The following is a 13,977-nucleotide window of genomic DNA, read 5'->3' on the forward strand; positions in this document are numbered from 1 at the left end:
TATGGACGCCATTTCATTGAAAAAAAAGGATTAAAGTTAAAGTTGGGAAATTTTAATAAAATTGGTAACAACATAGATCCTGTCCTTAAATGGATTATGAATTATTAGATAGTGGTTTATTCCATGATAGTCATCTAGAGGTTTATCTAATAAGGTGTGATGAGAGTAAGACCCCCTATGTAATTTTAAGTCTAAATATTGTTGTCTGAGGTTCCAAAAATTCTAGGATTCATCCCAACCATCCATTATATACGATCTATCCCTGTATTCATCTTTCAGTTTTTGGCTTACATCTTCTAACGCATGCTATAGAAAAAATGTTCCTGTAGTTAGTTTGAAGAGCATAAACGTCTGCGTAGAATGTTTTCCAATTCATTAAGATCGGCTTCACCATTTAACCGCTATTGATTGTTAACACTAGATCAGATGCTTGTCAAGTTTAAAATCTTACCATTGAAATCTGGCAAACAACCGGCCTAATTACCAAAAACATAGGGGATATGGCAGTGAATCTATCCACTAGTGTGACGTCATGGATCGTGCAGCATGGCCTATGAACAAGTAAGTGCTCATGAGAGCAACATCTACTGTGGAGAGCTTTTTCCGAGATAGGGGAATCAATGATGTGGACCTAGCCCGATGGTTCGCTGGCAGGCCCATCGCAGTGAATGCTACCCATCAAGTTAAGGTATATTGTGGGATCACCTCTTCAACATATTATCAGCAAGTTGACAATATAAACTCTACGGATACGGTGTGATCAAAAAGAAATTCATCAAATGGTTCCAGTGTCACGACCCATTTACTGAAAATAGTTCGCTCATGTCAATCAGCTCAGCAGTTATCCCATATAATAGCATCAACGCGAGATATGTATAAAGCATAATGGAAAGGCACAGCTTGCAAGAAAATCGTAAATAGGCAAGCCTATAATGACCATAAACTGTGCAGAAGTGGTGACATTACTCGCGAGCTGTGATGGCAACAGCAAAGGTTAAAGAAGAATCTGCCCCCTCAGTCAACACGTGATATTCCACATTAAATCCAAGCCTCAATTTGAATCATACTTTGGATTAAAAATCGGTTCGTACCTACTAGCGCAGTTTGATGAAGAAAGCGTGATGTAAAAGAGTCAAAAATCTAACTATTTATGTAGCATAAAACTACTCATGCTGTTTACTCCAATCAATGTGGATCTCACTGTGTTCTGACGGGTTACAACGCTTGGCGAAGTTGCAGAAGCAGGTTGGCCCTATACATGGTTGGGAGCAGAACATATCAAAATCAAGTGAGGGTTGGTCCGTTGGTCTCTTCTAGAGGACACTTTCAACTAATTTTGACTTTGATTCTAACAAAAGGGGCTGCTGATCCACCAATCCTTTAGAGCTCATTTAAAAATGTACTTAATTCAGAGAGATAGGTATGGAAAATTAACGTCAATGGGTCACTAAAAAAAAGTAATTAATTAAAAAAATTAAGAAATTAACTCCCATCACTACGGCTAATCCACCGGTTCGACAAGAACTTCTCAACTCCGTCTACCTATCTCGACCATCGTGTACATGTTAAAAAGGTTTACATTTTCTCGCTCCATATGAAATGCAGGGATATAATGCACTACTGTCTGAAAGACTTGCAAGGGGCACGATTATCTCAATTCGATATCTGACGAAAAAGATGGTACCGAATGTCACCATTTGTGGCAAGACCAATAAGAGCAAAGAATGAATCCTTATTCTTAAAATTCCAATGATGAGAAGTAGAAAAGTTATATGGTAAAATCTACGAAAAATCCCAATCGTTTTTTTAATAGGCTAAATACATACCTAGTAAAACTATGTACATCCGTCCCATTATCATCTTTGGTTTATTAAGCTAAAAAAATAACATTTTTGCTATATTTAATAAAATCTTTCTCGTTGTAATATCTTATTATATATTAGAATCGCTTAACATCATTCCGGAGTGTCCAGAGATGGGATCGTATAAATGGGAGCTTAGGACGAATCCTACAATTTTTGTAACCCCCTCAACAATATTAGATTTAAAATTGCATAGGGGGTCTTGCTACCCTTCCCTTCACACATTCTCGGATAAACCTCTGGATGATAACCATGAAATAAACCACTATCTAGTCATTCATAATCATAATTCTACGCCAAATTTTGTGTTTTCCAAACTAACTACAGGCGCATTTTTGTATAGCATGTGTCGTTTAGGAGTTGTAAGTCGAAAACTGGTCAAATAATCAACCTTTTGGCCATGTTGATGAAAATATCCCAACTTTGAAAAACTACAGCGGCTAAACGGCTTGGCCGATTTTGACGTATTTAACATCAATCGACGCGGAATTTAATGCACTAAAAGACACCTTTGAACAACACTTTCCTTAGGATTCGTTATTTAGGAGTTATACGCGAAAAACTGAAAAAAGTGCAAAATTTTCATAGTTTTTCGACTCCCAAAACTTAAGCAGACGTCAGAATCCGTCGCAAACTCACAGGAGTCTTATTTGGGACCCCCAAAAGGTATTAAAACACTTTCCAGCTTTAGACGATTTTTTGGGGAGCATATGTCTAATTTGCCTGGGCTATTAGCCATCTAAGAGGAGTTTGCGTATGAAGAAATACATAAGAGTCAACGTATAAGAGCTTTACTCGCTCCGCTAAATGAAAAAATACAACTATAAAAGGGGTACATAAAAACATAAAATAAAAGGGTACAAAAACCCCTAATAAGTAAGGGGTATAAAGGGGTACATAAAAGGGATACATGACAGTCATTGATCAGAAATTTATTGAAATTTACTTAAAACTTCAATAATGTTACAGTATCAGAGGCTGTGTACAAAGAGTACGACCAATTGAAGAATCAGTTTGAGTTGGAGACAGGAACGATGCAGAAGGCGATGCAAAGGGCATCTATGGTGAGTCAAAAAAAATACTGTTACAAGTCAAATAATTGGGTAAAAAAACAATCATGACTAAACAACATGTCATCAATCATCAGAAGTAGAAATCCCAACCATATAGAGAATAGTTGTAGCCATCCGTCTTTTACGAGATGCGATTGTTCAAAGAGCCTTTAATAAAGTGTGCTATTATTGGAGTATTATTTTTTATTTCCGCTTTTTCTATTCTATTATAGCTGATAGGGAGACAAAGATTCTGTAGTAACTAACAAGAATAAGTTTGGCATGAATAAAACAATTGGTATTGGTATTTTGGAAAGAACTGCAATTGTTCAGTAGCAAACAATGTTTTGTAGCTCAACTGAAACAAGTTATTTTTGTTCTTGATTTAACTTTTTATTAAGTGAATGAAATGCTACCTTATGGCACGGTGTCTCACATGTGAGACTTTCCAATTTTTAAATACAGTAGACCCCTTTTCATTGTATTTTTGATCAAAGAAAGCAATCTCTAAATGCTAGAAGCCTAGACAATCAAAATTAGTAGCCTACAACATTATAATTTTTATAATCAAGTATGGATTATTAGGAATTTTACCAAAATCGTTTCCTTCAATACAAACTCTGTATATAATATCATGTCACCTTCGGACACACCATGTGATGGCCTTATACTTCACAAGGCCAACAGATCCTTACTGTTCACTGCCTGCCTGTCTTAAATGTCTTGATGGATCAACTGACCTTCAGACATGTTGCATTATTCATCTATAACAAAACTTCTGTTTGCCATTCAACTTTAAATAATATTCTACAGAATCACTGAAATAGTTTTTCCTTAAAATACATACATTTTTATTGTAATACTTGTGTTCCCTGGCGTGTGTTGCTGCGCTTAACAACTATTATTTTAAATGGTAATTTGTTGTTTACGATAAAAAAAATACCAAGAACAAAATATAATATGTATTTTACTTTATTGAAAGTGGATATAATCAATGTTTTTTCCTACAGTCACCTGACTAAGTGGGCTTCCTTGCAGTGATTATAGTACAGAAAGTTGCTAATTGCTGCATTTACTTACTTTTGCCACACTCTTTTTTTGCCGCACTCCAGTATTCCAAAGTAACAACACAAAACAGCGTGCATGTAATCCGTGTATTGTATGCTTGAAAATAAGTTGGCAACACTTAAAAGATACTATGACTACGATCAGCTGTTGCTGTGTTTCCCAGTTCGTTCAAAGTTTGGATTTAACATAACCTAAAACGTGTTGTTATTTTGTGTTGTTTAGTGTTTGAAAGACTAATTATTTCTATCCTCTGTAATAACTGTAGGAAAAATATAATCATAATGTGTAACACGAGTGCAAATTGCCTTTGCTGCACCCGAGAAACATTCTACATTCGCCTACGGGTTGTGCGTGAGCATTTCTCCCAAGTGCAGCAAAGTGCCACTTTGCACTAGTTACACAAATAACTATTGTTTTTTCATTAGGTGTATAAATATATACTTTTTTTAGGCGTACCAACACGTGAGCATGCAACTTTCTTATTACTTATTGTGTAAAGCATGCATTAAATTTAAATCGGCGACTGCCCTTGTGCCTTATTAATGATGATTGCAAAAGCAAGACACAAAGGAAATTGTAGTTTCGCTTGAATTCAAAGTGTATTTCGGATTAAATGATTGTTATTTTTAGGATTAAGACTATTTCTCCTTTGAACTTACCACTGCTAATTGTTGCCTCGATCAAGTTTGGTGTAATATTTTTTAATCGTCAGTCTGGTTCCGTTGCAAAGCTTGGGTAGATTTAAGTTTCCCATATTAGTATTATTATATAGTATATTATAGCAGGGGTTCATAGTTGATGAAAATATGTTACTAAAGTTAGACCAACATCTTAAGTTTAGTCAACAATATTGTTCCCTGACGTCCGTTGCTGCACTTAACGAATATTATTTTAAATGGTGGGGTAATTTGTTGTAAACAATAAATAATAAAAAATATACCAAAAACAAAATAGAAAATTTTTAAGCTTTTAACAATCAAAGCTAATTAATTATTAACAAATTAAGCTTTTAGGCATGCGTTAAGCTTGTCTGCAGGGGTTCATAGTTTACATGAAAATATGTTACTAAGGGTGGACCAACATCTTAAGTTTAGTCAACAATATTGTTGAAATATAAAATAACGGTAATTGATATTTTTTATATTCATCTTTGATCATGAGAAAAACATTAAAATATTGATTTGAAATTCGCTGAATAGCATTGTAACTTACAACACTGAATGTTGTAACTATTCAAACCTACAAAACACATGGTGAAAGTAAATATCATCGCTTTGAAAGCATTGTAGTTCAAAAAGTCTAACATTGAATTCCTTAAAACCCCATAAGTGGCGGAGCCCTTTGGCGGATCTGCCCCAAACTTTACATGCACCATCCTTGAAACATTCTTCATCCTCGAAAGTTTAATTAAATTCTGTTGTGCGGTTTTAGAGTCCATTCGCAACATACATACATACATACTTATTTCCTCTTTTATATCTATATAGCCTATAAATTCCCTAACCATATTGAACATTTACTGTAATTACTTTGACAGTATATATTTTTTTCTATACCTTGTCCTTTTTCAAATCAACCGTGCAAACAATCAGTAAATCACTTTAGTGTTCATGTCTGTAGTTAGTTAACGTTTTCTTTAGAAGGGTTGAGAAAGCGCCGTTTTTAAAGTAAAATTAATAAATGTTATTTTACATAGGTACCAACTTATAAAAAAAAAATACAAATTATTACATTAGAATAGTAAGTATGTAAGGATACATTTTCGTTCTACTAAACCTGTTTAAATCTAGGTAGTTTAAGTGGCAAAGTACCGGGGTTAATATAGTTTATTTTAATTGTAAAAGCAATATAAAGGAAACTCACAATTTTTACAACTAATTTTGGCTTTTATTATTTAAGTTCCAGTGGAATTTCAATTTATTATTAATACAGCTGTCCAAATTATGTAAACTATAAAAAAGAGTGTGTATAGATTTTAAAATCTACCCTTGAATAAGAATAAAACATTCAGTTGACGCCAGTGCACTCAAATGTCACCAACACATAACATTCATTAACACTTGCTCTATTTTCCCCTATAAAGAGTAATCTTTGCTCAATAGTTACAACTGAGGTTTATTTCTGTGTACTGTATTTTATAATAATTTACTAGTACTGTGGATGTCTTATTTAACACATCTTACAACTCTTGTTTACTTTTAACTCGTTATTTTGTTTAACCAACATAGTTACTCGGTAACCCATACAGCCAATGTTAAATTTTAAAATTTTCAAATGAATTCTGTAGCGAAATACAAATTTTTGTGAGGTAGTGGCGGGTTTTAATCACACTTTTAATGCTTCAAGTCCTTAATTCCAAAATTTATTTAAAATACTTGCACTGGATTTTGAGATATATTACAGACAGACAGACGGATTCAAATTCAAATATATTTGTTATGGAAATTACAACAGCTTGGCCTCACCAAGTTTAAAAAAACTTGTCGGCGAGGTCCAATTGATACAATATAAGGCTAACAAACAAATAGTTTACATTTTTTTTCTCTTTTTTTTAACAAAGTTTTCTTAATATACTATACTTCTACGGCGGTTTGTGGCAGGCACTTTAACTTAAAACAAAGTAGTTGGCAGCACACTAAAAAATCTAAAATGTAATGACATAAGTATTGCTTTATAATCTATGGAATTCTTTTTGGATTGCTCATATTTGGTCCTCTTTGTTTTCATGGTCCGTAGACCATGTTTGAACTGTTTGTTTGCACAGAAGACTGGCAGTGCCGGCCAAGCTGAGCTCACTGGAAAAAAAGAAGAAAAAAACCCTGAAACTTAAGTCATTTGGTTTGAACGAACATAACCTCTCACTCACTGTGAAACGCCTATGCATGCATGCATTCTCACAAAGCAGAGAAAAATAATAATAATATTTTTTTGGATAAACAGACTTTGCTCGTATTAGAGCAAAGAAGTTTGTAGTTTTGTTGCATTTAGTATAGTTTGGTACAGTAATTACCTATATATTATTGGAAATAATAGATCATGCTAACAGGGGTCTTTAGGTTGTCTAGTTCTCAAATCAGGAAATAGTTTGGATGGCTTCACATATTTGTACCATGAACTGAATAAACTAAAACTTTACATCACAAAACAGACCAATCTTTTCTTTAAATCACTGAGGATTAACGGGGGCACTGACCGTAAAATGAAAGAACCATTAGTCAGTCCCAATTTACAAAAATGATCATGAGTGATCAAGTGGTGGACAAATTTACCAACTTCCGGTGGGTTGACGTCAAACCCACTCCTGCATTTAGCAAGATTCATTCAGTATTGGGTCTGTGACTGTCTGGCTGGCAACTTGCCAAAACATTTCTAGCTTGACATTGTTTCAATTTGCTACTTGCTATAACTTTATTGGGACATTGCTTTCAAAAAATATTGAGTGTAATAATACGAATGGTGTAGTCGTAAATTTTCCAGTGTGGGAACGCCTATCATTATCAGGGAAAAATACGGATTACTTACTGATACAGGTTCTTTGGGAAAAGTAGAGTGGGAACGCCGTTCCCGCCCCAATACACCAATGACAATAACCCTTAGAGTACGTACTAATTAAAAAATACTTCCGCCGCAGCAAACTTGCAGGCTAAGCAAAATTCCATTTGCCTTATAGGACTTTAACTTTAACTAAAATATCTCCTTTTTGCATATTTTCAGATATGCTGGTGAACCTTCGCAAATACGGTATCTGAAAGTTTCAAGCCAAAACAAATGCTTCACAATTAAATGTCACCCGGATCATTTTGGTCCATATGTTATATCCTATGATCAAACTAAAAAAATGATTTATAGATCTATGAAGCATAGTCCTCCAGTCAAGGAATGAGGTGTAGAGTGCGTGAGTTGGTAACTAAGCGATTCCTTCAGAAACTTGTTCAGGGGGCTTAGGGTGTTAACATACCAAAAGTCCTGACTCCTAGGTGGTGAGCCAGTGGGTGGAGGGGGGGAAAAGGGGGGGAGAAAGGTACGCATTTTGGGTTTTTTGATTATATCTCAAAAACTATCAACTTTTTGTATACTATAGTAAATTATAAAATTGAAGAAGATTAAATATTCTACAAGAAAAGTAAAGAATGTGTTTATTTTGGTTCAACAGATTACGAGTTATAACTTATTTAATTAATATCTTATCAAAATACTCCTTCCATAAGAAATACATGTAAATTAGTATGTGAAATGGGGCGAATCCTATCCGCCCAAAGGAAATATAACTGATATTCTGGAAATCTTGACAAAATTTCCAGTAATTTGACACTTTAATCATTAAAATTGATCCAAAATTAAGGCGAGGGCGAGGTAACAAAATGTCGAGTTTTGGTGTTTTTTTATTGGAAATATAAAAAAAACCTCAAATCATCCCGTTTTTAAACGCTCACCCTCGCTTTAATCTTTGACAAAATTTCATGATTAAAGTGTCAAATTACTGGAAATTTTGTCAAGATTTCCAGAATATCAGTTATATTTCCTTTAGGCGGATAGGATTCGCTCCATTTCGCATACTAATTTACATGTATTTCTTATGGAAGGAATATTTTGATAAGATATTAATTAAATAAGTTATAACTCGTAATCTGTTGAACCAAAATAAACACATTATATACTTTTCTTGTAAAAAATTTAATCTTCTTCAATTTTATAATTTACTATAGTATACAAAAAGTTGATAGTTTTTGAGATATAATCAAAAAACCCAAAATGCGTACCTTTCTCCCCCCCTTTTTCCCCCCTCCACCCCCTGGCTCACCACCTAGGAGTCAGGACTTTTGGTATGTTAACACCCTAAGCCCCCTGAACAAGTTTCTGAAGGAATCGCTTAGTTACCAACTCACGCACTCTACACCTACTTTTGGATCATTCATTGACTGGACTACTAAGGTAGGCCTATAATTGAAAGTTACTTTCCACAATGGTTAAAATTAGTTAAAATACTACCTCAACCTCACCATTTAACAACAAGAGATGGGCTATGGGCCTATTGGCTGTATGGTCCAGTGATTGCATCACATAGCGGCGAGTAGAAAACAGAAAGTGACACATTGGAAAAGCGAGTTTGGCATCATCCGTAAACCTCTGTTACAATCACCCACTGCAATTGTGATTTTTTACTTTACACTTTTACACAACCGCCATTGAAGCGCCGCCAATGAGTGTAAACCTTGTTTGTAAGCTATTGGCAACGATGATTTAATAAAAATGTAAGTTTCCCAGCCCTATACAACACTGATTCCAGGTCTTCTTCCCGGTTATTAAAACTCAAGAACACTTCTTATACACAAAGAATCTCTGATTCCTGACCTAGATGATTGGTTATACATTATTGCACTTGCGATAATTTAAATCCATGTAAGAAAATAGTTTTCAATCTCACTTGGTTTGGATTTGCTTTCAAAAAGTGATTGGAAATGGTTGCGGTATTTGTAATCAACATTTAATGGAAACATATCAGTGACAGCTAGAAAAATAATCATGATCCGAACCTATAATAATCATGTTCATTAGGCCTACTTCATAGATGATTATGTGATAAACATTGGGAGAAAACTTGACAAAAATCGCATAAAACTGCGTTTTTGAACATCCGTAGTTTTATTTACAAAGTAGTGAGGCCATATTTTAATGGCTAAAGACACTCTCGCCAATCCAGTGAATACATTAAAATTATTTGGATCTTGATAGGTACTCTCGTTTTTCAGGAGAAGGCCGTGTAAAATGTTTCTTGCGCCGTGACAGACAGATAGACAGACAGACAGACAGACAGAAATAGAGATAAGATTTGTTTCGGCTTCTTTAATGTATAAAACGTAAAAATATATAGTTCTGAGCAATGTACAGACAAAAATCTAATTTTATTTATATAGATGTGAATAACATTAGTTTAACGAGTACCTATAGGTTTGCTGCTACTACAGGGAAGGTATAAAATGTTTTCATAGTTAAATGTTAATAGATTAATATGAAATAAATAAATTTCATAATTTGATCAAAATATATATTATTATTGACAAATATAATTAAATATGGACTGACAGCAGTGCTGCGGTTAGCATAAGTTCTGGCATCCACTGCTGGGAGCTCAGTGTAGTTAAGGCGCACACACTACATAACTACACAGCGCTCCTAGAGAGAGAGAGAGAGAGAGAGAGAGAGAGAGGGGGAGAGAGAGAGAGAGAATCTTTATTGTACAATCTTCAAGATTAACAATAGAGTCAGAATACAAATAATAAAATGAAACCTCTTAATTTACGTTTCAAAGTTCTGCCAGTCCATGAATTCACTCATTTTGTAAAATGGATGCAGGAGTAGCCATTTGGAGAGTCTTCTCTTGAACATATTAGGGGAGGTTCTCTTCAATTCTGTAGGCAGTGCGTTAAAAAGTTTAGCTCCAGTATAAGATGGCTTCAGTTGGAATCGCAGCGTGTGATGTACTGGTAAGTTGAAGTCCTGAGCATTTGTCGTATTGTGATCGTGGTTGTTGAAATTTCGTTGCAGGTTCTTGGAGACGGCAAAGCAGATCACTTCCAGCAGATAGATATTGATCACAGTTTGAAGCCTTAATTCTTTAAAGGATCTTCTGCAGCTTTCTTCATTTTTGAGATTAGCCAGCACTCGGACAGCACTCTTTTGGACCACAAGGACGCGCTTTAAGTTGTTAAATGATGCAGCACCCCAAAGAACAATTCCATACCGCAAGTGGCACTCGAACAGAGAGGTGTAAGCTATCTTGATGGCCTCATCAGAGCTGATGTGCTTCACTCTTCTGATGGCGAATTTTGCGCTATTTAACTTGTTGCATAATTCATCAACATGATCAGTCCATAACAAGGTTTCGTCAATTACTAGGCCTAGGTGTTTTGTAGCGTCCACCCGATCGATATTAGGAAGCTGTGACACATCCGCTTTCAATCTGCCCAGAGTAAGCTGTTTTGTCTTTGCTTCATTGAAGACGAGGCCATTCTTATTACAATACTCCATAGCCATGTTAACAGCAATGAAGGACTGGATTTCTAGATCTTCCTTATTTTTATGGGCTGTGACGAGAACTGTGTCGTCTGCATACATAATTGCATTGCAGTAAGGACCAGTGTAAGAAGGCAAGTCTGATGTAAAAAGTGTAAAAAGAATAGGGCCCAAAACAGAACCTTGTGGAACACCTCTATTATAGTTGGAAGCCTATTTGATCGGACCGAAGAAATTGATCCATTCAAATTTTTCTTAATCTCCACCACCTGTTCTCTTTCTTTCAGGTAACTCCCAAACCACAAAATAGCTTTTTCCTGAAAGCCAAGAGCACAAAGTTTCTTTAATATTAGTTCATGGCTGAGGCAGTCGAAAGCCTTGCTCAAGTCCAGAAAAACACTCACAACAGTATCACCATCTTCAAGTTTGTCTACGATGTACTCAATAAGACACACAAGCGCTGTAGATGTTGACCTCTTTGGTGTGAAACCATGCTGTTCCCTAAGATTAATGTCATTCAGTTTAAGATGTTCCATTATCCTGTGCATTACTGCCTTTTCAATAATTTTGGAAAAGGTTGAGATCAGTGAAATCGGCCTATAGTTTTCCACTTCATCCTTGCTGCCTGCTTTATGAAGGGGGATCACTTTCGACATTTTCATTTTGCTAGGGACATGGCCATTCTTAAAGCTCAAATTGAAAATATGGAGCAAAGGTGTTATAAGCTCGTCCTTGCAATACTTCACCATCAGCGAAGAAAACTCATCAAGACCCGATGATGTTTTGTTCTTCATATCCAAAATTATCTTGTGAAGCTCTTCCTTTGTAATGGGGTTTAGAATGAAAACAGGGGCCTCAATTTCCCATACCCTAGATTGCGTGTACTCAGTATCTTGAAGTCCATTCTTCTTTAGTGTTTCTTCAGCTATTGATGTGAAGTACTTGTTAAACTCATTGGAGATTACCATAGGATCGTCAACTCTTGTGTCCCCTAGGTTGAGTCTTTGAATGTAAGAAGTTTCTTGTTTTTGCTTCCGTTCACTATTAATGATCTTCCAAATGGCTTTTCCTTTGTTATTTGATTCAGAGATCAAAGTAATACTTGCTTCTATTCTAAGTGCACGCAGCTTCAAATCATATGACTTTTTAAGATTATTAGCAATTTCCTTGTCTGCTCTACTACCACTTAGAACATATTTGTCATGAGCTTTCAGAAATCGTTCCCTCAAATTGGAAGCCTCCGCAACACATTCTTGACTGGCCCATTCGCCCTTCTTCGGGTTCTTTTCAAAGAATATGAACTATTCAGAGCCTGTGTAATCAAGGTGAGGAAATTGTTGTAACTTTCCTCAATATTGTCACATTCTAAGACTTCAGCCCATGACTCATTAGCGAGTAGTTTCTTTAGATCTCCTAGACTATTGGGATTCATATGCCTGCAAGTAGTTGAGATAAAGGAGTTTTCTCTCACTGCGAGATTTAATTCGCAGAACTGACCTGTGTGATCTGAAATACCAGTTTGTTCCACATGCACTCTCAATTTGTCCTTGCATCCAGAAGAAATACAGATCATATCAATGGAAGAAATTGTGTCATGCGTAATGCGAGTTGGAGGGAGATTAATCCTTTCAATGTTGTAGGCTGCCAGTAGTTCTTTAAGTTGGGATCTTTCTGTAGAAGGTTGGAGGGAGTTAACATTAAAATCTCCAATGATTAAGATGACTATGTTCCTGGTATTTATCCAATGATCTAGGATGGTTGATAGAGTCTGTAGGGCTAAGAGGAAGGATTCCTTGTCATGTTTAGGTGGGCGGTATATACCCAGAACGTAAAGGCTTGATTTCCTATCTAAGTTTATTGCAACAGCTGATACTTCACATATCATGGGTGTGCTTAAATGCTCAACATTCAATGAGGAGATTTCATTTTCTAGGTTGTCTTGCTTGTATATTGCCACTCCTCCTTTAATAGTATGGTCTCTACAAAAAGCAGACACCAGACTATAGTTCATCAATTTAGTGTTAGATATAGTGCTCGTACTTTGACCATGCTCAGTCACTATGACCAAATTAGGACTGGTTTTATTGAGCAAATGATTTAGCCGGTCGACTTTATTTGCTATTCGGTCAGTATTTTGATGAAATATAGTTAAGTTCTTGTTCCCATTGCTGTTGAATTTCCAAAGCTCGTTCTGATATTGTTGGGACTCTTCAATTTCGTCTTCTTCCTGTGACGTTCTTCTAAAAAATTACGAGAATCATTCACTCCAATCCCAGTCAAAAGATCTGCATCCTCATGTCCCGCCGAGTGAGAGTTTCGTCTTGTGTACTGTGGCACTGTATCCTAGCGGTGGATGCCAGAACTTATGCTAACTACAGCACTGCTGTTGGTCTATATTTAATTCTTATATTATTTATACAAGCAAACTACAACAGTTATAACTACATCTTCATAAGAATAACATGGGAGTTTTAAATTCACAGTTTATTTGGAATTTTCTTCGTAAAAATTAAGCGCATGACAATGCTTCAATATACTTACTTACTTACTTACTGCCATGGCCACTTGTACCCTAGCTGGTACTTGGCCTCGCCAACACGCTGTCGCCAATAGTCTCGGTCCCATGCATCTTCCTCTACAAGCCTCATCCTTTCCAAATCTTTTCGTACTTGACCCCACCTACTTCAACTACTAGGCTTTCGGTCTACCTATTGGTCTTCTTCCCCTCGGATTTCCTCTGAGTGCTATCTTCAGTAGACTCTCCTCCTTTCTCCTTAGGATATGGCCAACCCACCTTAATCTTCTACTCTTAACTTCTCCAATGATATCAGGGTCTTGAAATAATTCTCTTAGCTCCCGGTTGTGGCGGATTCTCCATACTCCATCTTCACATACTGGCCCATATATAGTTCTCAAAACTTTGTTCTCAAAAGTTATTATTTTCTTTTCTGAATTCTTGCTCAGGATCCAATTTTCCCCTC

At 35.8% G+C, this 13,977-nt stretch overlaps 1 protein-coding gene across 2 annotated transcripts in view; it reads left to right on the forward strand.

Annotated features, from left to right (window-relative positions):
* The window catches only part of LOC129005327 (shootin-1-like), a 68,889-nt gene that overhangs the window by 39,794 nt on the left and 15,118 nt on the right, over window positions 1-13,977 (forward strand). For both annotated transcript variants that reach the window (XM_054434186.1, XM_054434187.1), the window contains one exon: window positions 2,832-2,926. In XM_054434186.1, the coding sequence (XP_054290161.1) occupies window positions 2,832-2,926 (95 nt within the window). The remainder of the gene's footprint in view (window positions 1-2,831; window positions 2,927-13,977) is intronic.

This window comes from Macrosteles quadrilineatus, unplaced genomic scaffold (genome assembly GCF_028750875.1).
Source record: "Macrosteles quadrilineatus isolate MER2022 unplaced genomic scaffold, UCM_ALF_1.0 Scaffold_19__1_contigs__length_3004403, whole genome shotgun sequence".
NCBI lineage: Eukaryota > Metazoa > Arthropoda > Insecta > Hemiptera > Cicadellidae > Macrosteles > Macrosteles quadrilineatus.